Genomic DNA, 26,435 nt, shown 5'->3' with positions numbered 1-26,435 from the left:
AAATTAATAAGGATTTAAAATCCCCCCACTCTCCATACCTGGGAACTTTTGATTTCCACTCTGTCATGGATTAGTTGGGGGGGGGGGGTAGAAGAGAGAGTGTACACATTTTCCTCTTTCTCACATACACACTCCAGGGAGAGGTTATTTACAGTAGCTGGCCCTTTACTCTTGAATCAGTTATACAAGTTCCTTCATAAGAAGCCTTGTTTTAAGATATTTAAAAACTGTTTAAAAACTTACCTATTGCAGAAAGCATTTGGAATTTTTTTCATGCAGTAAAGAAAGTTTGGGCTAATCAGCAAGCTGAGATGTTGCATTTGTCTGTTTTAATATTTTAATTTTATGTGCGTTTTGCTGTATCTGATTTTTGTATGTTTCGTTTTATTATTTATATATGTTCTATATACATGGAACAATATTACTTAGAATGATGAGAATGCGGCATGGAAATATTTTAAATAAATAATTCAGAATCAGTATGTGTGAAACAGTAAGTGAACCCCCTAGTTTCCTTAGCTAATTGGCTAATTAGAATCTGATGCTTAAATAATTGGGTAACAGTTAAACCACCTTGTAAAGTAAACCTGCACAACTGAGTGACTCAGGGAATAGCCACTGCTATTTCTGGCATTACTAGCATGGGATATAATTAGTTTTTTGTTATTTGCCAGGTACTTGTAACCTGGATTGGCCACTTTTGAATCCAGGGTGCTGGGCTTGCTGGGCCTTCAGTCTGACCCAGCATGGCAAATTCTTATGTTCTTATCCTGTCCTATATAAAGGTACAAAAGGTTTTCATTTTGGTCTTCACCATAAACGTTAGTGGGAACTCATCACGCCATGATCAAAAACAATTTGAGAAGATCTACAAAAAAGTAATTGATGCTCATCTGGTGGTCAAGGTTATAAGATCATTTCTAAACATTTGGGGCTCTATTCATTCATGGTCAGATAGTCTATAAATGGAAAAAGTTGAAGACCATGATGAATACCCAGGAGCAGTCATCCTACCAAGATCACCCCAAAGGCACAGTTGCAAAAAAATCCCAGACTAGCATCTAAAGATCTGCAGGCCTCGCTCACTGTGGCTGATGAGTGAGGGTTCATGCTTCACCATCAACCATCAGGAAAAAAATGGAATGGGAATGGTATTCATTGAGGAGCTAGGAAAAAGCCTTCGCTTTCTGAAAAGAGCATCGCTGCCCATCTCAGGTTCATTAGAGAGCATCTGGATGACCCTCAAGCTTCTGAAATAATGTTCTCTGGACAGATGAGTCAAAAATTGAACTTTTTGGTCACAAGAACAAATGTTTTCCTTGGCAAAAACCAAAACTGCCCTCCAAGTAAGAACCTCATCCTAACTATCAAGCGGAGGGGAGGTATCGTGATATGAGGCTGCATCAGTAACTGGATGGAGATCCATGAATTCTGCTTTATATCAGAAAATTCTAGAGTAGGATGTCAGACAATCTGCCCGTGAGCTAAAGCTGAACCAAACGTGGGTGATGCAGCAAGACAACAGCCCTAACTATTGAAGTAAATCTAGTAGAGAAGGAGAAGAAATTTCATGTTTTGGATTTGTCAAGTCTAAATCCCAAGCTAAACCCTAATTGAAATGCTGTGACAAGAACTGAAACAAGCTCTTCATGCAAGGAAGCCCTCTGGATGGAAGAATGGGCTAAAATGTGAGAGACTGACGTATTTCCTGCTCGGGAGAGGCTCACAATCTTGTTCACACAAGGATAGTTATTGAATCTTTTTGTTGTCTGTGTTATTTATTCCGTGGGGATTATGTTTCTCTCTTCAGGGCTTAGATTAGGATCTAATCATGTTTCGAGTATAAATTGGGCCAAAATACAGACCATCCTAGGCGGTTCGCAAACTTTTTCATCATCATTTATTTCAAACCTTTCCAACCAGAGAGATCAAGGCATTTTACAAATAGCACAATGTTACAATATTAGGAATCATCAGTGTTTTTATGGCTACTTGACTGGAGAATAATAATTAGAACTTTTATTGCAGTTTACATGATTAGAGTAAAATCCTAAGAAGTAATCCGAGGGGAAGTGGAACTTAAAAGGAATTATTAGAAGAGATAATTAACAGGAGTAGATGAGTACAGTGCTGGTATCAAGTTGACTACACAGTGGCATATAGTCTAGGACAGTGGTCTCAACTTTTTTTCGGCCGGGACACACCTGACAGATGGTTCTCACATGCGTGACACACTGAACATGTGACCATCACGGGGCTAAATGTAAACATGCACTCTGCATCCACAGGAATCCCCTCAACCCCCAGCAATGAGTGCAGAGCAGATCTAGGGCATTACCCTGTACAACTCGCCATACAAAAAAGATATTCTGGTTCTGATGACTATTTATTTATTTATTTATTTATTTGGCACTTTTATATACCGATATTCTTGTAAACAAGTTACAAATCACCTCGGTTTACATTCTAATAATAACCATTTGCACAAGGATGCATTACATTGAACAGGGATATCAAAACTTGGAACCAACAAATGGGGATAACGGGTAGATAACTTGGTTAGAGACTTAAAGCTGAAAAACATTTGATGTTTTTCAGCTTTAAGTCTCAGTAAAAGCAAAACAAACTCCCTTTGCTACCAGGCACAATAGCCTTCCTTATGAAAAGAGAGTAATTTACCACTAATGCATGTCCTATTGAGAAAACATAACAAATAAGCTTGATACAAATGCCTACATGCTAGTAAAATACCTCACCTCCATCACACACCCAGAACTGACCTTCACCAAGTACAGAAGAACCACAAATTATAAATATGGAAACAGACATTGGAATGGAAACTCAAAAAAGCCACTCTGCATGCAGTGTGAACCTGGAAAAATGGAAAGAGAAAGACAGCTCCTAACATAGACCCAGGATGTGCAATAATGCGCACAAACTAACCCACACAAAGTTACACCTGTATTATGGAACACACTCAAACAGTAACCCCCTATCTAAGAAATACAACTATTAAACTAGACCCTAAACACTAATACAGTTCCTATGGGAAAACAAAATAAGCAAAGCTGCTATAGAGCCCCACACAGAAATAATTGTAAAGCTATACTAATAAATGTTACAAAACAGCTGCTGAACAGAATAACATCCAACAATTAAAAACTCATAAAATTATTAAAACATGTCCAAATATCAATAAAATATTTCAAAACTGCAGACATCGCATAATACCCAATAATTAAAATGGCAGTCAATCAAGAAAAGTAAATTTAAAAAGCCACCTTTACTTACCCTCTCCAGCAGCTCTCCTACTCCTTTCCCTTCCAGGCCACTAGCACTCACAAGAAGCAGCAAGGGCTGCTGAAGCTCTGTCCTCACAGTCCTCTTCCTTATCGCCCACAACCAGTCACTCTCACACACACACACACACACCTAATTAGACCCCACGACCAGTCTCTGTCACTCTCACACCAGTCAACTTCCTGACCAGTCTCTCTCACACACAGAAACACATAATCTCCCTGTCCAGCCTCTCTCTTTCTCACACTAATGCTCTCTTATATACAAGCTCCCAATCATACACAAATGCTCTCACACCCATTCACACCAGCTCTCACCCTGGCACCCATTCACACCCACACACACAAGCTCTCACCCAGGCACCCACACACACAAGCTCTCACCCATTCACACCCACAGACATAAGCTGTCACCCATGCATCCATTCACACCCACAAACACAAGCTCTCACCCAGGCACCCATTCACACCCTCAGACACAAGCTTTCACTCTGGCACCCACAGACACAAGCTCTCACCCACAGACACAAGCTCTCACCCATGCATCCATTCACACCCACAGACACAAGCTTTCACTCTGGCACCCACAGACACAAGCTCTCACCCACAGACACAAGCTCTCACCCAGGCACCCATTCACACCCTCAGACACAAGCTTTCACTCTGGCACCCACAGACACAAGCTCTCACCCACAGACACAAGCTCTCACCCATGCATCCATTCACACCCACAGACACAAGCTCTCACTTAGGCATCCATTCACACCCATTCACACCCACAGACACAAGCTCTCACCCATGCATCCATTCACACCCACAGACACAAGCTCTCACCCAGGCATCCATTCACACCCACAGACACAAGCTCTTACTTAGGCATCCATTCACACCCACAAACACAAGCTCTCATCCAGGCACTCATTCACACACAGACACACAAGCTCTCACCAAAAGTCTTCTTCCTTCACTGCAGGGATGGGCTCCAGTTCCGCTGCGGCTTTACTCTGGTTGGCCTTCTTTTTTCGCCGCCACAGGGATGGGCTCCCATGGCGGCCTTGCTTCTTCGGGGTCGGATTTTCCTCTTCGCCGCCACAGGGGTGAGTTCCTGTGGCGGCCTTGCTTCGTCGGGGTTAGACACTGCCATTCCTCCCACCCCACCCCCGGGCTATGCGATGCCTGCCTCACCGGCCAATCAAAGGCTTCCTCCCTTCTTCCTACTCCCACTGGCAGGTAGAAGGGAGGAGGCTTCCGATTGGCCTGCTCGGGGGCAGGCAGAATGAAGGAGGCTTCCCATTGGGCAGTGGGGGTAGGAAGAAAGGAGGTTTCCAATTGGCCCGCGGGGGCTGGAAAAAGGGAGAAGGAAAGTACAACGGGGCAGTGGGACACCGGGAGATGCGATACACCTGCCAGTGTTTGGCACACACTGGTTGAGATGTGCTGGTCTAGGAGTTAAAGGAGGTTCTTAATAGCATCGGATTTAAGTTCTAAGTTAATTGGGGGAATATATAAAGATTGGCAATATAATTGTTTATATACAGAGTTGCAGGAACAATATGCAAGGTGGCTATATACAAAGAACTTAAAGCAAATCTTATCAATTCATATTCATCCACAATTCCAGCAGGGTGGATCATGGTTATATCTAGGGGTTTTAGAAGTGCGTTTCTTTGGTGAAGACCGAATGCTGCTTCAAAAAGCCAAATTTTCACCAATTTCCTGAAAGATAAGAGAATAGGAGCATGTCTGACATGGAAAGGTAGTGAGTTCCATAGTTTCGGAGATGAGCCTGCAAAGAATTTTTCCCTAGTTCCAACAAGTTTCATAGTTTTGGGTGACTTTACCATTAGATGTGATTAAGTTAATAATCTCAGCACATGGGTCAGGGTATAAGGGATTAGAAGCTTCTCAAGGTATGGTGGAGTCATACCTTTGATTGTTTTCTAAGTTAGAACAAATAGTTTGAGTTTGATGTGGACAATTCAGACCATTTTCTCTTTGTTTAAAGGTTTATGGAAAAGCATACAGCCCGATTTTAAATGGCTCGCGTGGGTAAAAAAGAGGTTATGCGCGTGGCTGGGACTTGTGCGGACTGTGTGCATTTTAAAAGAGGCACGGCCGCACGCATAACCCTTGTTATGCACACAAGAGCCGGGCTGAAGAAGAGGGGCGGGACTGGAGCTGCCGGTACAGTGGCCATTTGGCGCTGTGCCGGGGAAGCGCGCGCCGGCTGACTGTTGGCGCTGTGCCGGGGAAGCGCGCGCCAACAGTCAGCCGGCGCGCGCAAGTTGCTTCTGCTCCAGAGGAGCAGAAGCTAAGTTCCCTCCCAGTCCGCTCCTTAATTGGAGCAGACTGGGAGGGAAATGGGGCAGGCCGCAATGCGTCGCTGAGCGAAACTTGCCAAATTCTAACCCCCCTTGCGCACGCCACCCCCGATTTTATAAAATGCACACACTGGCACGCACATGTTATAAAATTGCGCGTACATGGATGTGCACGCATTTTCTTTTTTCATCTACCCCATATTTTGCATCTTGATTGATCATCTTTGATAAAAGACGACAGTTGTGTAATTCCTAACAAATGAATCAGAACCAATGAGTCTCGATCAGAACACCTTTGTGTTCCAGATCTTTGATACTGAGCGGGACAGAATGGTTCTGATCTCTTGCAGGGAAGTGTAAGTTTATGAACACCTCCCTTCTCGGCTGCTCCCACCAGTATGAATTGAAGTAAATCGGGGATTTGCTGTAATGGTCATCCATGAATGCACTACAGTACTAAAGTGTGAAGAGCATGCAAAGTGAAATCAGGAAAGGTAATTTTTAGACTTAAGTGGTATAGTCAAAATTTGTACACCTTTTAGTCCAAAAATGTAAAAAACAGAACAGGTTTATAATTTGCTTTGTACAAAGCCTATTTTTGAATAGTTTTGAGATACATGGTAAAGGTGTGTGAACTTACTTGAACAATTAAACAAATCTAGAAAAATGCTGATGTTTTGTCAGGGGGAGGAGGGAAAATCATCCAAAGCAGATTGGAAAATTTGCTTTGGATTCTTGAAAACTCCAAAGTGGATTTTTTTTTGATTGCCTGACCCACTTTGGATTTTTCCCGATTTCCTTCCAGTTTCATCCAGATCTGTGGGGAGGAAATGGACATTTTCCTAGCGTGAACTCAGCTGGACTCAGGACCAGTGGGTTATGCTCCCCTGCTAGCAAATGGAGACAGAGCAAGCTGACATCACAGTATATAAAGCCCTGCAGTGACCCCAGCCTGCCAGTATTCTCCGTCTCCAGCAGATGGTGGACGTGCATCTCCCTATGGGGATTGCTTCAGATTTTGGAAGGAGAATTTTAAATTAAATGGAGAAAAGCCCCACTCTCCCGCAGTGATACCAAGTGGTCCCACCCCCAGTTAAGAAATACTGAGGTGATTTCTGTGCTGTCTCAGATGTGTGCCTTGGTCCGGTAGTGGGTTTCCCGGCGTGGATTTAGCTGATTGTACAGCTTAAAGGCAGTGGGTTCAGGAGGCCGAGTGTGGCGGTGACGGCAGATGCCCTCTCCCCCTGCAGCTGGAAACCATCTCTGCTCAGCCAGTAAGCACTGAGCTCAGGTAAGCTTTAAAAAAAAAAGAAAGAAAGAAGTTTTACTTTCTGAAACAGAGACAGAGGGGTTTTTAGGACTTCCTCTGGTCTCCATGCTCGGCGCGCCGTTCCAACATCTTTCCCACTCCTATCGGGATTAGGGAAACCGGCAGCCTGGCGGGTTGAGCAGCTCCAGTGGCCTAGGCCCTGCAGTTAAGCTTTTTGACTGCGTGCCACGTGGTAGGATGCAGTGGCGTTTTCGCACACTTCTGTCCGTGCTTTACTGCCCTCTACAGGATGTCGGTGTGTGCAGTGCATCAGCTCTGCACATGCATTGGGTGCGCCTTTTACACACACAAGTTTTCAGTACGATCAAGCCTTTGCGCACAAGTTGTGCATATAGTTTGGTGGCGCTTACCTTTGAGGCACCCAACTTTTGTACGCATACATTTTTGAGCACGAGCTGTTTGAACGCACATTCACTGCTGCTGATAGCGCCCATGAACAAGAAGCCTAAGTACCTTTCTCTTTGTATTACTTGTCATATTTGTCTTCTCAGCCTGACCTGTCTTCTAAACAGGTGTCAGCGCTGTTTGGATGCTCAGGGAGCGTTGTCTTCCTAGGATTTCACTAAGCCTGGATCCTCCCATCCTGATGATGGTTTTGGCGCTGTCTGGAGGTATGCCAGACCTTCGTACTCCCTTGACTAGCTCCTCCGCTGGCAATGGCAGTTCAGTGGGTCCCACTCCAGTTCCTTCTGAGTTTGGACTGGATCTGGCTGCTTTTTCTTGGGTGGAAGTTTTTTTTAGGGTTTACAAACCCTAAGGGAGGGAGGAGGTATAGCCTAGTAGGGAGGAGGAATAGCCTAGTGGTTAGAGCAGTGGACTATGAACCAGGAGACCAGGGTTCGAGTCCTGCTGTCACTGCTTGTGACCTTGGGCAAGTCACTTTACCCTCCATTGCCTCAGGTACAAAAACTTAGATTGTAAGCCCTCTGGGGATAGAGAAATACCTACATTACCTGAATGTAAACCGGTGTGATATCTCGATTGAGATCGAATGTCGGTATATAAAAATAAATACAAATACAAACCTTTCTTCAAGCACAGTCCTCAGCTTCGCCCAATCTCGTTAGGTCGGACCCTCAGCTGGTGGCCCCTCCCTCTTCCAGTCCTATGGTTAAGCACTGGGGCTCGCCTCTGTTCACTGCGGGTATCCCCAACAGGAACCCAGATGGCACTGATGATAGGCAGATCTTGATTCCCTTGAAGATGGGGAAATTCCTCCGGGGCTGGAACTGTATCAGATCATGTTACGGTTCTTTCATAGAGATGGACTGCTGAGCCTGGTTTCCCAGACCTTGAAGATGCTGGGTGTTCCTGGTACGGATTTCTTGTCTGAGCCGAAGAAGAATCCCTTTTGGTTTCCTTGCATAAAGCCTTTTGTTTTTTCCCTGTTATGAGCACCATTCAGAAATTGATTGATCTTGAATGGGACGACCCAGAGGCAAATTTCAAAGGGGGTAGGACATTGGAAGGCTTGTACCTCCTGGATCCAGCTGTGAGAGAGCGTTTGCGGTTTTCCCAAAGTGGATGCGCTGGTCGTGCCATTGCTAAGCGGACCACTATCCCCATGGAGGGAGGAGTGACCTTGAAAGATGTGCATGATAGGAGGATTGAAGCTATCCTTAAGCAAGCCTTTGAAGCAGTGGCGATGACTTTGCAGATAGCTTCCTGTTGCACCCTTGTGGCTTGATCTTATCTGTTTCTCTCTCAGGAAGTTGATGATGCTAAAGTGAATTCCAGAGCGGTTATGGAAACTGCTGACACCTTTTTAGCGGATGCGGGCTGCAATTCAGTCCATACCTCAGCCAGAGGAGTGGCTTCGGTAGTGGCGGCCAGGCATCAACTATGATTGTGACGTTGGTCAACTGACACAGTCTCCAAAGTTGATCTTTAAAGGCTCACTCTTGTTTGGGAGCGAGTTAGAGAAACTGGCCAGTAAGTGGGGCGAATCGCCAGTTCCTTGGTTGCCGAAGGATAAGAAGCAAGTGCAGCGCCCCTTTGGTATGAAGGGTCATCTCTGGGGTTCCAAGCAGTTTCATCCCTACAGAGGGTTAACCTTTCAGAGGACTCGGCCTTTCAGTAGGTCTCAGTCCTTTCGTTCTAGACAGGCCAAGAGAGGAGTGGGCTCAGGTGGTGGATCTTCCCAAGCTTCCCAATGAAGGTTTGCCAACCCACCTTCAGGAAAGAGAGATAGGGGAACACCTCTCTCTCTCTTTTATCAGAGGTGGGTCGAGATCACATTGGATCAGTGGGTCCAGGAGGTGGTATGAGAAGGATATGTGCTGGAATTTCGTGCATTCCTCAAGACATGTTCATGGTGTCTCCTTGCCACTCCCCGCAGAAGAAGCAGGCAGTGGAGTCTATGCTTCTAATTCTCCTCAGGCTGAGGGCTGTGGTTCCTGTGCCCATGTCTCAAGAAAGTATAGGGCGATATTCCATTTATTTTGTTGTGCCCAAGAAGGAGGGTTCCTTTCGTCCCATCCTGGATCCCAAAAGTGTAGACCATCATTTGAGAGTGACTTATTTTCGCATGGAAACCTTGCACTCTGTGATAATGACCGTGCAGTCGGGGGAATTTTTTACCTCCCTAGATCTGTCCATCTGTTTGGAACATCGTTTTCTGCATTTTGTGGTGCTGGGGCACCTTTATCAGTTTTGAGCGCTGCCTTTTGATCTAGCCACCACCCCCAGGATATTTTTCAAGGTTATGGTGGTAGTAGGGGTGGTGTTGAGAAGAAAAGGGATCCTGATGCTGGACGACTGGCTGGTTTGGACGACTGGCTGGTTTGAGCCAGGTCTCAGGAAGAGAGCTGCCTGGTGACACACAAGGTGATCTCCTTGTTTGCAGGAGCTCAGTTTGGTGGTGAACCTGCCCAAAGGCAGTCTTTAGCCATCTCAGTCGGAGTATCTGGGGGTTCGGTTCGACACGGGGCAGGGTAAGGTTTTCCTGCCAGAAGTTCAGATTCAGAAATTGATGTCTCAGGTGCGTCAGTTGATGAAAGCTGTATGCCAGACAGTGTGGTCCTAGCTACAGGTGCTCGGCTTGATGATGGCAACTCTGGAAGAGGTACCGTGGGCGAGGGCACATATGCGTCCTCTTCAGCGCTCACTGCTGTCTCATTGTAACCCGCAGTCTCAGGAATATTCGATTCGGCTCCACTTGCTGGTGGAAATCTCCTCTCACCTCCAGTGGTGATTGCAGGTGGCTCATCGGAGAAAAGTTGTTTCCTTGTCCTCCCAACCTGGTTGGTACTCATGACAAATGTGAGTCTCCAGGGTTGAGGAGTTCACTGTAAGGAGCTGACAGCCCAAGGACATTGGAATGCCAAAGAGTCCCTCTGGAACATCAATCGCCTGGAAGCCCAGGCGGTCCAGTTGGCATGCTTGGAATTCAGCCACTGGCTGTAGGGTCAAATGGCCCACATGATATAGGATAATGCGATGACGGTGGCCTACATAACTCGCCAGGGAGGAACCAAGAGCCAGAAAGTGTCGCAGGAAATAGGTCAACTTATGGAATGGGCGGAAGGACATCTACAGATTATATCGGCTCTTGCAGGAAAAAGACAATGTAAGAGCAGACTTTCTCACAGAGAGAATCTGGATGCAGGAGAATGGGTGTTATGAGCCAAGGTGTTTCAGCTGATAGTGGATCGCTGGGGCCTTCCATTCTTAGACCTGCTGGTGACTTCTTGCAATGTGAAGATTCTTTAATTCTTCAGTCGCAGGAGAGATCTGTGATTCCTGGGTAAAGATGCTCTTGTACAGGTCTGACCAGAAGATAGGTTGCTTTATGCCTTTCCTCCGTGGCCCTTGTTGGGCGGGATAATTCTCAAGATCAAAGGCGACAGGTGGCTGGTACTACTGGTGGCACCGAACTGGCCCAGGCGTCTATGGTATGCAGATCTGCGAAGACTCCTGGTGGAGACACACCCCCCCTCCCCTTTGTCTTCAGCTGCACATAGATCTGTTGCAGCAGGGACTGGTTCTTCACGAGGATCCAACTCTGTTCTGTCTTACGGTTTGGCCCTTGAGAGGGTTCGCCTATTGAAGCATGGATATTCTTATGCGGTGGTTGCCACCTTACTCCGCACTTGAAAGTGCTCCACTTCCTTAGCCTATGTGCGGGTTTGGAGAATATTTGAGGCCTGTGTGAGGAGCGGGGTATTCTTCCTCATTCAGGTCCTGATCATTCTGGATTTTTTACAGGGTGGGTTGAATAAAGTTTGGCCCTTAATTTATTTTATTTATTATTTTTATTATACCGAGTTTCATGATATGAATCACATCAACCCGGTTTACAATTAACAATGTGAATAACTGCAGAGAGTAACATGGTAGAAACATTTCCCAATTCGACATCAAATATAATAAGAAACTTAACAAATAAAAACATTGTAACAATATTTAGGATGTGAGGAAGTTACAAAAAACAAGGAAAAATAACTAGGATCTGAAAGGGGAGGAAATTAAAGAAAGAATATTAACATTTTAGCCAACTGTATCAATTAATAAATATGTATAAAATTATAAAATATAGATGGGTAGGAAAGAAGCAACCTGTACCTTGAAAGAAGCAACCTGTACCTTGAAGGTACAGGTTGCTGCTCTTGCCTGTTTCAGAGGCCCGGTGAATTGGTGATTCCTTGTCATCTTATCCTGATGTGGCCTGTTTTTTCAAGGGAGTGAAGCATCTTCGGCCTCCCTTGAGATTACCGGTTCCTTTGTGGAGTCTTAATTTGGGGCTGGATTTTATGGTGGGCCCTACATTCTCCCACTGCGTAGCCTTTCCTTGTGGTTATTAACCTTGAAAACTGTGTTCCTGGTGGCTATATGTTCTGCATGTCGAATTTCCGAGCTGCAGGACTTGTCTTGCCGGGAGCCGTTCCTTGCAATGCGTACTGTTCCATCCTTCTTGCCTAAGGTGATCTTGGAATTTCATTTGACTCAGTCCATTTCCTTGCTGTCCCTGGATGAGGTCAGGGACACGGACGAGTATTGCCTCCTTGCGTTCCTTGGATGTCAGGAGACTTGTGCGGTATCTGGAGGTTTCTGAACCTTTCCAGAAGACGGATCACCTGTTCGTCCTCCATGATGGAAGGAACCGGCTTCGCGAGCAACAATAGCTCGCTGGATTAAGGAGGTGCTCATATCCACGTATGGGGATGCAGAAAAGCCTTTGCCTACTCAGGTTAGGGCTCATTCCACTAAGGCCCAGGTAGTGTCATGGGCGGAGGTTAGATTGTTGTCTCCGGTTGATATCTGCCGAGCAGTGACATGGTCATCCTTACCTACTTTTTCCAGGTTTTATCATCTGGATGTGCAGCCTTTGCACATGGGGTGTTGACTGCGAGCAGCCTCCCACCCTGTTTGGGAGTAGCACATCACTCTGGTCCTGAGTTCATCTGTCTACACGCTAGGAATTTTAGAAATTACTAACCTGATAATTTTGTTTTCCTTAATGTAGACGATGGACTCTGCTTCCCGCCCTCAGCTGCCAAATGCTTGTGTAATAGTCCTCCCATGGGGCTCTGGGTCTGGTAAGTGTTCATCCAGTCCTTAGATTGGGGTACCTATGTTCTTGTTCGTTGAGTACAATTATGGTTGCCTGTTTTTAAGTTTTTTGCTAGTCTGTCCACGATTGCTTTTGAAGAGAATACTGGCAGGCTGGGGTCACTGCAGGAGTATATATATACTGTGGCGTCAGCTTGCTCAGTTTCCATCTACTGCCAGGGGAGCATAACCCACTGGTCCTAAGTCCATCTGTCAACACTAAGAAAACGAAATTATCAGGTAAGTAATTTCTCCATTTCCCTAGTAAGTCTGGGTGAAATCCAAAATTTGTCAAACTCCCAACAGGCTGAAATTTGCTTGGTTTGAAGTCAGCTATAAATTGTTGACCTCAAGGCTGCAGCCCCTTATCCTTCACTCTTCAGTCTGGCCCAGGGCGGAAGGGAGGCATCCAGTTAAGTGAAATTCCATATAGAAATGAAAAGCCGTGTCATCGGGGATTTACTGCTTAAACGGTAACTGAAAGCCCTGTTCACCCGTCAGTAGACTAGTCCTGCGCTCCCACTCATGTAAACCTAACCTGTTTGCCTTCTCTTGCTTCTCCAGGCTTCGTTAGCTATGACAATCCAGTTTCTGCACAAGCTGCTATCCAGGCGATGAACGGCTTTCAGATCGGCATGAAGCGCTTGAAGGTTCAGCTGAAACGCTCCAAAAATGACAGCAAACCCTACTGATGTTTACCCCAGGCGCTTACTGCTCTTAATTTAGCTTTTTTAGGGTAAGTCCCATGAGCCAGCCGGTCCTCCGTGGTGGGAAGGGGAGGGACGGAAGGGGAGGGAGCAGGTGCTGAGGACAAACGCAATGCCAATGGTCACCAAGAGAAAAAACATTTTACTTACATTAACGCTTCCATATCCCCCTCCTCCTCCTCCTGCCATTTTACACTGGTTACCAGTTATCAAATTATGCTACAATGTTCTGTTCTAATTTTTAATTTTATCTTTTTTTTTTTATGGTTTTGATTAAATGGCATCATGACAATTCTAAACAAAATTTTAAAAGAAAAAAAAATTTTTTTTTAAAAATGTGCAATTTCGCTCCACAACCACTGGGTGTCGTTGTGGAGCACTTAAGGGGAAAGAGAGGCTCTTTTAATGGACCCAATCTAATTGGTCTGGCAAAAGCAATGAGGGCTTTAGGTGTTAGCCCACTTTGAAACTGATGCCAAAAGAAGCGGTCTCTCTTAAAACCACGCAACGGCAACAGAACACACCTCTTTTGGCAGTTGTCAGTTTGTTTCAGAAAGGGCCTTCTTTGCGGTTCAGTTTACGGTTTACACAGATGTGTCATCGGACAGACTACACTGATCTATTTTATTTATTATTAAGAATTATTATTATTGTTATTATTTTTGGAAAGGATTCATGTAAAAAAAAAAACACTTAGGAGATCTGTTTCTAAAGCTACAGGGTTTAAAAAAAAAACAAATAAAATAAAGTGAGTGAAAATACTTGATGTTTCTTGAAAGGTAAATTTAATAATACTTTTAAAATAAAAAGCCACAGGCCTGTAAATTTTATTTGTAAAAAAAGCATTTCTATTTTTATACAAAAATTTTTACTGCCTCAGAAATAATGGAAGTTATTTATTGCCTTCTGTTAATTTATTGGGTATCTAAAGAGCACTTCTCTCTGCTAGCTAGATTCTTTTTTTGAAGTAGTCTCTAGTTACTAATTGCATCAGGAATGGGTGTTCTCTCACCTGCCGAGCCCTAGACTTACAAACCACGCTTTTCCTCCTCTATGTCCGTTCCGTTTGTGCTTGGTTTCTGTTTGTTGGTTTCCATTACTGCGTTACAAGCTCAGTCATGTGACTTTTTTCTCCTCCTCCTCCTCTTTCCCTTGTTACATTTCTGAAAATGTCTTATTTTGGGGTTGTTTTACTTCCTTTCCCAAAAGCAAATTTTGGCTTTTCCTTTTTCTTTTTGGTGGTGGGAAGAGGGAGGGCTTGGGATGGGGGAGGATTTGGCAGTTCTGTTCATTGTGCTGTTTTAATTTTTTTAAAAATGCAAATTTTTGGGAATGGCTTGTTGATTTCAATGTAAAAAAAAGATTTGCATTGTTTTTGGGGGTTTTTTGTTGTTGGTTTTTTTTTTGTTTGTTTGTTTTTGTTTGTTTTTTCCTGCACCCATAAAAGTGATTTTGTTTCTGCTGCTTAGACTCTGTGTAACTTTATACTCTTCCTTGTTTTTTCCCTAGACATCTTCATGCCTGTTAGTTCATCGTTTGCCTAGCATGTGTGGCGTCTCAAAAAAATATAATAATAAGTTTCATCGTCCCGTCATTGTTTCTGATGTCTTTCTGATCTCACATCATATTTGGTCCTCCTACTGACCTTTGACCTTTGAAATTTGCATGTGACCTCATCTAGCTATGAATTCTGGGAAGTCAATGTGCATTCATGCAAGATTTGAAATTTATTAGATTAATTATAGAGGGGAAATAAACCTGTGGCAAAAATGTTTATTTCATTTTTTTTTTATTATTTTTTCCTCTTATCTTTTTTTTTTGGTTTGGTTTTGGTTTGTTTGGTTTTTTTGGTTTTTGTTTTGTTTTTTTTTTGTTTCATAAAACAGACTTGAAAGTATTATACAGGGATTGGCATTCTGCCTGGTCACTGGTACCGATAGCAATATGTGTCCAGGAGCACAGAATGTTGGTTTCTAACTGAAGCAGACTACTTCCAAAACAGTTTGAGAAAAACTGTCTGACTTTAAATCTCTAGAGCTCTATAATAGTTTTTACATTTTTTCAGGCAGTGTAAAGTTTTTTGATAAGGCCATTTTAGGTGGCTCACTTTCTCATTAAATTATATATATAGAAACCACTTTTTGTAGATTAGTATAAAAAAATATTTACCCTGTTTTGGGGCAAATGCTACCTATTTCCGTCACCTTTTGCTGAACTGACTCACAGTTAGACAATCCATGGTTTAATGCACATTAAAATACCTATATTTTGTACTGTTTAAATGTACAGAAGAAACGTCGTCCCTGTTTGGTGCTTTTGTGAATTAAGGTATGGCTTCATCACAAGTCTTACAGTCTTCAGTGTTCTATGTTTATAAGACGAGTCTGAAAACAAAACAGAAAAGAATTTGGTTTACATTAATAAAGGAAAAAATGTAAAAAATAAGCAAAAAAAATAAAAATAAAAAAATAAAAAAGTTTGCTACAATTTCCTCAAAACAAACAAAAAAAGGAATATATTCCAGAATAGGTTTTGTGTTGACTTGTGAAGCATTGATGTCATTTTTTATTGTGGAAAAACTTTAGACGTGTTTGTGTTCAGCAAAACGTGATCCGTTTTTTTCTCCTTGTGAAGGAAAAAAATCGGTGAAGACAATAGTGCCAAATTCCAAAGGTACTTTCTGCCTACAGCTTCAGTGTGCTTCATGTGAAAAGTAATTTGATAACATGGGTATTTTGCTATATGTTTTGTATAAATCCCTGATATTTAAAAGAAAAAAGAGGTTACAAAACGTTTGTTAACTTGCTATCCTGTGGTCTTGTTGCCTGAAATTGTTCTCGTTTGTTATTTCTCTTTGCTGTTTTTTGTAAAACATTGTATTAAGTGCCCATGTTTCACTTTTTTAACCACTCTGCACATCGATGCTGTGAAAGCAAACCTCAATTGTACTTTCTTTGTAATAGGTGGAAAACCTCTAAGGTGAGAAAGCATTGAACTTTTAGCCCTTTTCCACCCAGACCTGTCTTTGAAGTGTTAAGTCCCCTCAAACATTTCAGCTTAGTTTTGTTTCTGAGTATTTTCTTTTTCTTTATTTAAAGTCTTTAGTTAAGACATATAACTTGTGAAGCTGCATCTCTGTGATCTGCACAGAAATGGCCGGCTTGAGCATTCAAAATGGCTGACTCAAACTGCTGATGAAATCTACCAAAATATGCATCTGCAAATATGAACTGGCATCGAAGGGCGTTTCTTCTGTTTTCTACTTATGGGGAGATCTTAGGGTCCATAGTCATCAGGTACTCAATATCTAACCATTTCAGTGTTCTTGAAGTTGATTGTAGACTAGATCAGTTAATATGAGTCAGGCCTTAAGTAGTATTGTTCTAGAGCAAAGAACAGGAGATTATAGATTCTATTTGGGTAGAAGCAGGACAAAACACAGATAGCCTCCCAGATGTTCACACACACACAAGCAAAATCTGATTTATCCTCTTGCAGATAACCGCTAAAAGCCAGTGATGAGGCACAAATAAGCAACCACTAGTATGAGAATAAACTAAACACAGCCCAATAGTGTTTCAATCTGAATGAGGACGAGAGGGGTAGATAAGCACATCATTCTCTAACTCCTTGAGAAAGCACTGTTGGGGTATATTTAGTTCTTGCCCTCTGTTTGTGTCTCCTCAATAGATTTTAAAAGGATGTATGAGGAAAAGCATGACTTTTTTTCCTTTTTACTTATAATCCGTGCCTTGACTTTTGGAGGAGGCATGTGGGGTAAGTTTGCGCACTCAGATATTCTTGAAGAAGGCCTTCAGTAACGTCTAAGTAGAGGACCATCTTGCTTATGAAGTCACCCGGTTCATTAAGATTGTTATAATCCACAATCGGAAAGGGATTAAAGTCAGTGGGTGCTATGGATTACTTTCAGTCATATCTACAGTCAGGGCATCTGTCATTCACCAAAGTAGCGTGGTTTACCATACCGCCAGTAATGTGCCATTCTGTGGCTTGCTAAGACACGTGACATGATATTTCATGTGGGGTGCAGGTGATGAATAACCCTAACAGAAAAGCAACGCCATGTTTAATGGAAATGGATGAACGGACCAAACTGATCCCGACTTGGCCCAGTAACTCTGATCTATGGAAGACACTTGTGTTCATTGCCGAGCCAGTGAACTCGGTTTACCAGTTGAGTAGTTATAACTCCATATCTGATCCAGGGCACAAAAGAAGTTATCCTTAATGGCATGTTAACATTTCTTTTTTTTTTTTTTTTTTTTAATCTGGTTTTTATTTTAGATTTTGATATTTCTTGTTTAGATTCCTGTTTTAGTCTTAATTAAAAAAAAAAAACAAATGAGCCTGTCTCTGTAAGAAGGATGCATGCAGTCATCTGAAAAAGAGCAGAGAATAATTTTGCTTTGTAAAGTTAAGCACAGCACAGCGAACTATCATGTAGGTCAGGAACATTATTTATTTCTGGTTGAAAGACCACATACAGCATGGCCCTGTCCTCATGCTAATCTGCCATTTGAATAATGACAGGGTATAATTAAGCACTCTGGAGATAACATTTGTTGCCGATCCATTACCCTATTTTTTTTTTTTAAACCCAAGCACAAAAGAGAGCCTAAGGACTGTCAGACAATCGCAGTAGGCTGCGTTTTGTCTTAACCTCACATACTCCACTGGGGCTCGACTTGGGCTGAAGAGCTCTTGTGTCGATTCCCTAGGAGAGGTAAATCGGTTGCCGGTCGAATAATCGTTAACCCCCCCCTATCTGCTCAAAATACAAAGTGCCATGTTTTCTTCTTCCGGTTCTCTGTTTTATTCAATTAAAATAGAGTCGCGTGCGCAGAGAGACTGCAGAAGCAGGGATGTACGTGCGGCATTTTCCCCACTGGTGTAATGGTTGTCTCTGTGTAGCAGTACCCGGAGATGGTAAACACTAACTGCAGAATGATGGCTAAAGATCACTCACACCCGCCCCAACCCTTCTTGTTCTATGTGCGAGAATATGCCCAGGCCTTCTGAGCTCCTTTGAAGACGTTTATTTTGTACTTTCTGAAATTATCTGTATATATAAAATTATAGAAGTGTGGAAACATTTTATATGATTTCATATGAGCTTCGCGTGCTTTTTTGAACTCCAAAGTCCGTCTGTCCATCACGTGAACTTCAGGCCTTTCTAGATTAGCACAGGCAAGGGCTGAAAAGCTGGCACGTTCTTTTTAACGAGTTACAAGTTGATTAGCAGTTCTCTGGCCCCCAACCCTCAGGGAGAAGCTGGAAGTGGCCCCAGTGGGCCCCATTCAGCAACAAAAGCACAAAATATAGAAAAGAAAAAAAAAGAGGAAACTTTCTCACACCCCCACACGCACAAAAGTTTAAAAGTATTGGACTTATAGAGTCAGATGTGATTGATCTTAACGAGCTACTGCAGTTGCATTCATTTTGGTTTATTGAGGTTTGCATTTAGCCAGACCCTGGATCCAACTGGTTCTGTATTACTTGGACCTGACTTACACTGGACAAGACAGTCCCCAAGGGCGCACCAAGTTCATCTTTCTTTCACCATAGGGGTTCCAGTTCTTTGGCTTGTGCAAATCTGGAATCATTTACTTGTTTCTGTTTTTATTATCTTAAGTGCTAAATAACAAATGAACTTTAAACAAAATCTGTAGTTTCGTTACATTTTTGGATAATGTCATATAAAAGATCTGTATTTGTGTTTTTTTGTGACGTGAGAATTGCTGTTTGCAGGTTACTAATAACTATTATTTTGTTTAGAATTACGGATAGTTTTAAGTATCGTCTGAGAAAAGCCAAAGTTTAATGCAACCTTAGTGGAAACTGTAAGGCCGTTTTGAGTATTGTTTCTGTTTTACTGATGCGTTTGGATTTTATTGTTTGATGGAATTTGAGCCAAAAAAGCAGGCTTTCTACAAACTGATTGTACTTATATGCATTTTGTACCAGTGCGACCTTTTCTACTAGAGATTAAAAAAAAAAAAAAAAAAAGGAAGATTTTGTGGCTTACTCTTGTGGGCCCATGGCTATGGTTGATCTTGCGTTTGATTTCTCTGTGGTAGAAAGAAAGGAAAATTTTATTTTTTATTTTTTTTTTTTTGTTCTTAAAGAATTAAAGACTTTGGCTTGCTTTTGTTTTTTTTTTCCATTTTGCTTATATCTAATGTTAGAATTTTGTCTGAAACAAGCGGTAAGTTTTACTTTTTATTATGTATTGTGCAGTTACAATATAAAATATTCACAGTTAGAAGTACTCAGTCACTTTAAGTGGATATATGTATTAATTAAACAAAAAAAATTGTAGGGGTTTGCTTTTTTGCTGTTTTAGATCAAGGTTTTTCTGATTCTCCTGTCTTCATTGTGAACATAACTGTGTAGTTGAAACAGTCAAACTTATTTTTGTAATGTACGTTATCGTGTGATGCAGTTTTTTGCTCCTGTCTCCAATATTAAACCATTTTCCTAATCCTTGTTTCTCTCTCTGTGTGTTTGTATTGTCGGTGGTCATCCTGTGTGGTAAACGCGTCTGACACACCTTCACTGTTCCACGTCTCCCTTGTTTTAGTTCTTCTCTGTGTGTGTACAAACGATACAGTCGATTCCACCTAAGTGAATATCCGATTAGCAGAGCCGAAAGGGCCTGACCACTTAGGTGCAGCGCCCCACCCGGTGTTTTATTAACGTTTTGCTGCTGGTTTGTTTTTTTTCTTGGCCACGCTTCTGGCTAGGCTAGTTCAAGCAGGATTTCACTTGAATGACTGTAGGTAGAGTCTTGCTGCGAAAACTCATACCCTGAAGTCAGCACTTCCGGTTGCCTATCCCCTTATCACAGAGTTTGCTAGAAACATGGAACATGAAATGTATAATCTCATTTGGATGCTACATCTGCTGGAAAGAGGCTAGCTCGGAGACATAGTCATAGTTTAGGTAGTTTCATGCTAAAGGAGATGGGCTGAGCAACTGGTGTGTTTTTTCACACTGCTTGCTTGGAGATAGTCATACTTTTCTCATAGAAATCAGAACCTACTACTCCCTGCATGCAGTTGCAGAGAGCCAGAATTGGCTCACTCTTCCTTTAGATGTAGAGCTATGCATTTATATTATAGTTAGTAGACTGGTAGCACTGAGGCATACGTTTCTACGGACTTCATCAAAAGTCCTATGGTCAGGAAAATAGATCATGGACACAGTAAGCTCCCTTGAACCGGCAAAATACTTGGGGAATCTTCACCTCGCTGAAGTGTGCTAGGCAGCTGCAGTTGGAGCAGGGGATAGAGGTGATGACCAGAGCAGCAAATCCTTTTGGTGGACTGCTTAAATACCTTCTGGTACATGGACAGATATCCAAAAGTGAGCTCTCCTTTTTCTCCGAAATTTGTTGTTGAGTTGTCGTTGCACTGGGGAATCTAATATGGATTTGCTGGTAATGCTAATCACCCATCTGAGCCAGATAATGCATGTGACCAATTTCATAAACAGGATAGTTGTGGGGGCGGTTTCACTTAATGCTGGCCCTTGGACCACCAGGAAACTTAGTCTAGCCCTGGGTGTTTAAGACATCAGTTCTTAATAAGAAATAACCTCTCTGCTACTGCCTATCAGCATTTGGAAGGTGCCATATGATGTTAGTCTGTCTCTCTAAGAAAGTGTCCCTTTTATCCTAAACCCATAGATATTTTTAGCACCTTTTCAATGAAAGTTTTGCAAAATCCTTTACATTGTAAAATAAAAAGCCAAAAGGGGTAGATCTTATCCAGTGAAATAAAAAGACATGCCATTGAGATAGAGGCCCATCTCATTATCTTATTAATGCATTGACGTTAGCCCAGCCTGAAGCTTGTAACCTAAAGGGCGAATCCCTTGCTCGAGTTTGAGGAGATCACGGCGTTTATTTTCCTGCAATAAATGTACTGCAAGCAAAAACTGGACGTGTTTCATCTTGGGAAGCTAGAACACAGTCCTGATGCATGCTGATGGGCAAACGCTATTCCTTTTCTCAGTTCAATTTGTCAAGTGTAAGCTGATTTTGTAGGCCAGGTGGCCGATAGAGTAGGCCAATAGTTAATGGTAGAGCAAGATGTATGAATCATTCCTGATAAGTGAATAAAACACTGTGGCAAAAGCAATCAGGTTATTCACTTATCAGGAATCGACTGTACTGCTGGTCCACTGGCTGCTTTTGTTCCTTCATCCCTTGTCGTAGCTTCTCCACTTTTACTGTGTTCTGTTTTCTCTCTTGCGCTTCGAACGATATCACTGGGGGGGGCAGCCTTGGTGTGGCCATGAAACACATACGGTCTATGAAGGGAGAAATGGTATTTTAACAAAATCTATGCACTGACTATCAGGAACACAATACCGGATGTGTCATATTGATTGAGTTTTGTGGTAATCAATGACATGAATAAAGTTTGCAAAAAATAAAAGGAAATAAAGAGTCCCCATTGTCTTTTGAGCTAGTACGGCGTAAGCATTCAAACAACATTTTTATTTATTAAGAACGAGATGAAATGTGCAACGTGTTAGTTGTCCAGCGCCAGTGCTTGGAGCAGCTGGAACACGTCCTCTGATGACTTACACGTTAGTCAATACCTGGTTGTATAGACCTGCTGGGACAGGGCAAAGTGAAGAGTTGATTTAAGGGCGTGTTTGGCCCAAAGCATGTGGCACCTCCTGGTCTTTCCAGCACTTGTTTTAGTCCATAGCGTTGAGACCACACTGAAAAAAAGAAAATGGACTTTCCTGTCAGATTCCATAGGGTCGTTGACCTTGAGCTTAAAAAAAAAAAAAATAAAAAGTTGGCTCATTTACTTACAAGTAACAAACCTGTTGTGTTCCTGAATTGCATTTATGCTTAAAAAATAAACTTAAAATAAAACTATGAAATGTAACAGGGAAATAAATGTTATAAGTTATTTTGCATAAAAGAATAAAGTATAGCAAATGAACAAGTGATGTGCTGGTGGTGTGTGTTGAAATAACTCTGCTGTGTGCGGCACATATCAGAAAAAGATGAAGGGCGAGCCGTCGCCAAGAAAGTCTTACGGACAATCTAGTGCAGTAATGTCCCGGCTGTTGACCTGTGCGCGGCCTTGCCAAGGCCATGAGACCTAGCACCTTGATCCCTGGGCAGCTAACAATTTTCCCTTCTGCCGCTCAAGTCAGAACGACCAAGTCCTGTACATGGTAAAATCGAGCAAAGCCACGGTCGGCTGGCGACAGCATCTCCCTGCTGCCTTAACAAAAATGGCCACCCACATCTCCTTTGGTTGGTGGCAGTAAAATATGGAGGCAATCTTTGGTTAACCTCCCATTTCCAGCAAAATATGAAAGCCTAGAATAAATCAGAGGGCAGAAGTATCTGACATCAGAGAATTGTGTTTTATTCTTTGAAATGTAGGAATCTTACAAACTTCTGCAGATAATGAAATGCTTCTTACTGACATTTTTAATTTCCAGTACTTTACAATTTAGATGAACCTGTGGAGACCAGAACCAGGGTCCTGTTTAGCTTGAAGATGTCTATGATAATGTGAATCTCTTGTTTCTAAACTAGCCTGTAAATTGAAATAGTTTTCTGAACCGTTTAAAGATAATTAAGCTGTTTAATAATAAAGCCAGGATACAGACGCCAGCTCTCTCTCTCTCTCTGTTATAGACCTCTCAGGGCCATTTTTACCTATGGGCTAAACCTGGGCTCTGGGGACGTATTGCATGGACACCCAGGCCTCTGCCCTGATGACTCTATTGGCCATTGCCCAGTCTCAGGCCGTAGAGAACAGCCCCCTGCTTCCTGCTCCAGCACCTCACCTCCCAGGCAGCCTGCAAGGAACAGGGTAGGAGGGTGACTGTGGCGCAGATGGAGCAGAGCAAAGAAGAGCCAAGCTGCTCCTTACTCCAGCCCCTCCCTTCCTGTCATTCAAGGAAGGGAGAAGAGGGGAGTGAGTCTGGAGCAAACGCTGCAGAAAAAACAATAAGCACTCTGCTGCCTAATCCAGCCTCTCCTCTCCTCTTTTTTCCCTTCCCCTCATCTTTATCCCCCACTCCTGTTCTCTAAAGCTAGAGTAGACAGCAGAGCAAAGAAGAACAGTATTGTTTGCATATTTCTAATGTATAGCCACTTATTCTGTATTTGGTGAGGGGGGGGGGGGGGGGGTTCTGCATGTGTGTGGCTGAGGTGAGGTATTTTGTTAGTGTGTAGGGATGTATAGCTTGCTCTGTTTATTCTTTTAGGTCCCGGTGGAATATTTGCAGGGTTGCCTTTTCATGTAAAGTTGATGCTGCTTGCGTTCAGGGAGTTAGTGCTGTTTTGCTATGGCAGGTTTCCTCTATCGGTTGTGAGTGGCATTTTTGCAGCATTTTGTGATACAAAGTCTGATCGCAGAGAGAGTATGTGTCACTGAGGTGACAACAGAAATTGATTTTTTCCCTCCTATTGTGAATAATCAAGGGGATGTTTGTATCTTTTCTGTGTGCACTCCGTATGGTGTTTTGTTTTTGGATATTAAAGGGAAATATTCCAGTCGAGCCCGGCCAGCCACTTCAGAGATTGCCTTCAGTTACGGGCCTTCTTTTAATTTATAAATGTATGTATTGCTTGATGTTTTCTTTTGGCAGCCTATCCCCAAAAATCACAGACACTGTGGCACGGTTTCTGAAACATACTATATTATACATAAGTATATGAAAGAAAGTTTAATACTTAAAAGTGTGATGTCCAATTATGTGTTTTTGCAGGATTGTTCTGAGAGAAATGGTGGAGGAGGTCATAATTGTAACCCCCTTTTCAGGACCTGAATGCAGTGGCACACGGTTGTCCCGGGGCCACTCTCAATCAACTCTCTCCTTTCACACCACAGTCCACTTGCCCTGGGGAGAAGGATTTAACCTCGGGGTCCTTGGGCTGACAGGGGTGGGCACTAACACACAAGTCTCCCATCTTTTTCCTCTCAGGTGTACTCACACTTGGGATGTCCTGACTCTTAGAGAAGACGCTGGACGCTCTGTTAGGGTCTTCCAAGATACTACAAGTCCAGTTAGCAACAAAGATTCTCTTCTCACATAAATTAAAGAGTGCAAAAGTGCGTCTCTTCTCCGGCTGAGTCAGTGTCCCTTAGGGGGGCCAAGCACTGGGCAGCACCTTCAGTGGTAGAACGTGGGCTGCTAAGGGGAGCTGGGATCTCCGGCCTCTTCCTCTGACGTCAGCTCCGGAACCCTGGTGTTAGAAAACCCAAATCCAAAAATCTTCTCTCCTTCTCAAGGCAGGGAGTAGTGGCAAAATATCCCTCCCAAACCAACAGGAACAACACTTCTCCAAAGTCCCAAACTGCTTCTCTGTCACGTTACTGCTGTCCCGCCTTAGCTGGATGGAAGGAATCACAGCTTCTTATCCTGACCTTCTACAGGTGAGGCTGGAAATCCTCCTGGGTAGGCTCAGCATCCAAAAAGAAAACAAAAACCAGCTTTCTCAAAACCTCCTCTGCCACTCTCACAAACAAATGGCAAGGGGAAATCTCTCTTCCCCTGGGGTCGGAACGGGTGCCCACTGCACCGAACTCCAGCACAAACTCCCTCACCCCTGCATTGCCAGTCCAGGTCAGCAAACCTCCTTTCCTACCTGAAATCCTAACGTCAATTTAGCTAGTGGGGGGCTAGAGGGTCCTTATATTTATTTACAAAAAAAAATGCATGGTCCACTTATAATAAGAAATTAAGTGATTGACTTGGGAGGTCCTAAAAGTTAAGTGTGTGTTGAGGGGGGGGGGGCGGGCAAAACTGAAGATCACCTAGGACAGTGGTTCCCAAACCTGGCCTGCAGGATCTCCAGCCAGTCGGTTATTCGGGATATCAGTAATGAATATGCATGAGGTAGGTTTTCATGCACTGCCATTACTGCAATCAAAATTTATTTCATGCACATTTTTTCTATACATAACCTGCCTGCCCATTGCACCGCCCTTGTGCCAGCCCACACAGGCTGGAAGGAGGAAGACCCTTCATGCCACACTTACATGACCCTGTCCTGGAAGTCAGGAGAGATTGCATTGGCCCAAAAAGAGCAGAAGGAGGAGGTGAGATACAGCTGCCCTCCCATCATCTAGGAGCGATATCTTCCATTTTTTCCACTGTTTATTACGCTTTGATGTTGATTATTATGTTTTGATGTTTTATTATGTTTGGATAAGTATTTTCTCTTTTGCATTAGGTTTATTGTATATTTTCATGTATTTTGTTTGGCTTATTTTATTGCATTGATATTGTATTATTGGGGGGTTTTTCTGTTGTAATCTGTCTTGAATTTAGATATTCTGGGTACATGCGGAATATAAATGCCCGATTAGATTAGACAGGGCAGCAGAAGAGCTGCAGCACTCGTCAACAGCAACAGATTAACTGGGAGTGTGGGGGAGGGAAGGAGGAGAGAGGGGATGGTGGATAATATGGAAATAATAAAAGGAGGCCCCTGAAGTGGTTAAAGTGGCTCTGAGTAAAAATGTTTAAACATGTGCAGCATGCAGGCTGCTGTTGTAATTCATTGCTCTGCTGGGGCAGCCTGAATGGATCAGTTGCTCCTTATCTGCCCTCGTTTATTATACAACGTTGTAATTTAGAATACTGTTGCAATGCTAATGATGGTTTTCCCTCACTCCAGCCATCCTCAGTGGATATTGTAGAATGTAGATTTTGGGGGTTTGGGGTGACTTCTACTAGATGGGAGTCCCCCCCCCCACAAAACCCCTCCCCCAAAGAAAGGGCATACAGGTTCAAACACCCCTGCCGTAGGCTGTCACTCACTAAAGGGTAGGCAGTCTCAAAGAGCTGTGATGCCACATAAATGTCTTCACTCAGCTACCCGTATATATCCTTCATGAGTGGCTGAGCATCTCCTCATGGCACTATTTTGAAGGCAGGTTGGAAACGTCAACTCCACCTCTGGTGCATGCACCTACATCCATTGGGGAATGCCCTTCTGTGGGTCTACGTCTAACCTGGCCGTGGACATTAAATAGGTGCAAAGATTGCAACAGGGCAAAATGTCCAAGATTTTATTTCACCTATTTGTCTGGCTCATAGTAAGCCTTGGATCTTTTCCATGATAAACACTACAGTTGACCCTAAGTGGACTTCTAGATGACTCATGAAAGTTTCAGCTGATCTACGTCATTGAAGATGCCTCTGTTGACATTTCTAG

The 26,435-nt window shown here is 43.0% G+C and overlaps 1 protein-coding gene across 19 annotated transcripts in view; it reads left to right on the top strand.

Annotated features, from left to right (window-relative positions):
- CELF2 (CUGBP Elav-like family member 2) overlaps positions 1–19,709 on the top strand; it is a 653,507-nt gene extending 633,798 nt beyond the window's left edge. For all 19 annotated transcript variants that reach the window (XM_029616663.1, XM_029616667.1, XM_029616660.1 and 16 more), the window contains 2 exons: positions 13,065–13,236; positions 14,717–19,709. In XM_029616663.1, the coding sequence (XP_029472523.1) occupies positions 13,065–13,192 (128 nt within the window). In that variant the 3' untranslated portion in view covers positions 13,193–13,236; positions 14,717–19,709. The remainder of the gene's footprint in view (positions 1–13,064; positions 13,237–14,716) is intronic.
- Positions 19,710–26,435: the final 6,726 nt, after the last annotated feature.

Source organism: Rhinatrema bivittatum, chromosome 9 (genome assembly GCF_901001135.1).
Source record: "Rhinatrema bivittatum chromosome 9, aRhiBiv1.1, whole genome shotgun sequence".
NCBI lineage: Eukaryota > Metazoa > Chordata > Amphibia > Gymnophiona > Rhinatrematidae > Rhinatrema > Rhinatrema bivittatum.
Note: the sequence above shows the minus strand (reverse complement) of the source record. Positions and strands in the feature narration are given on the sequence as shown.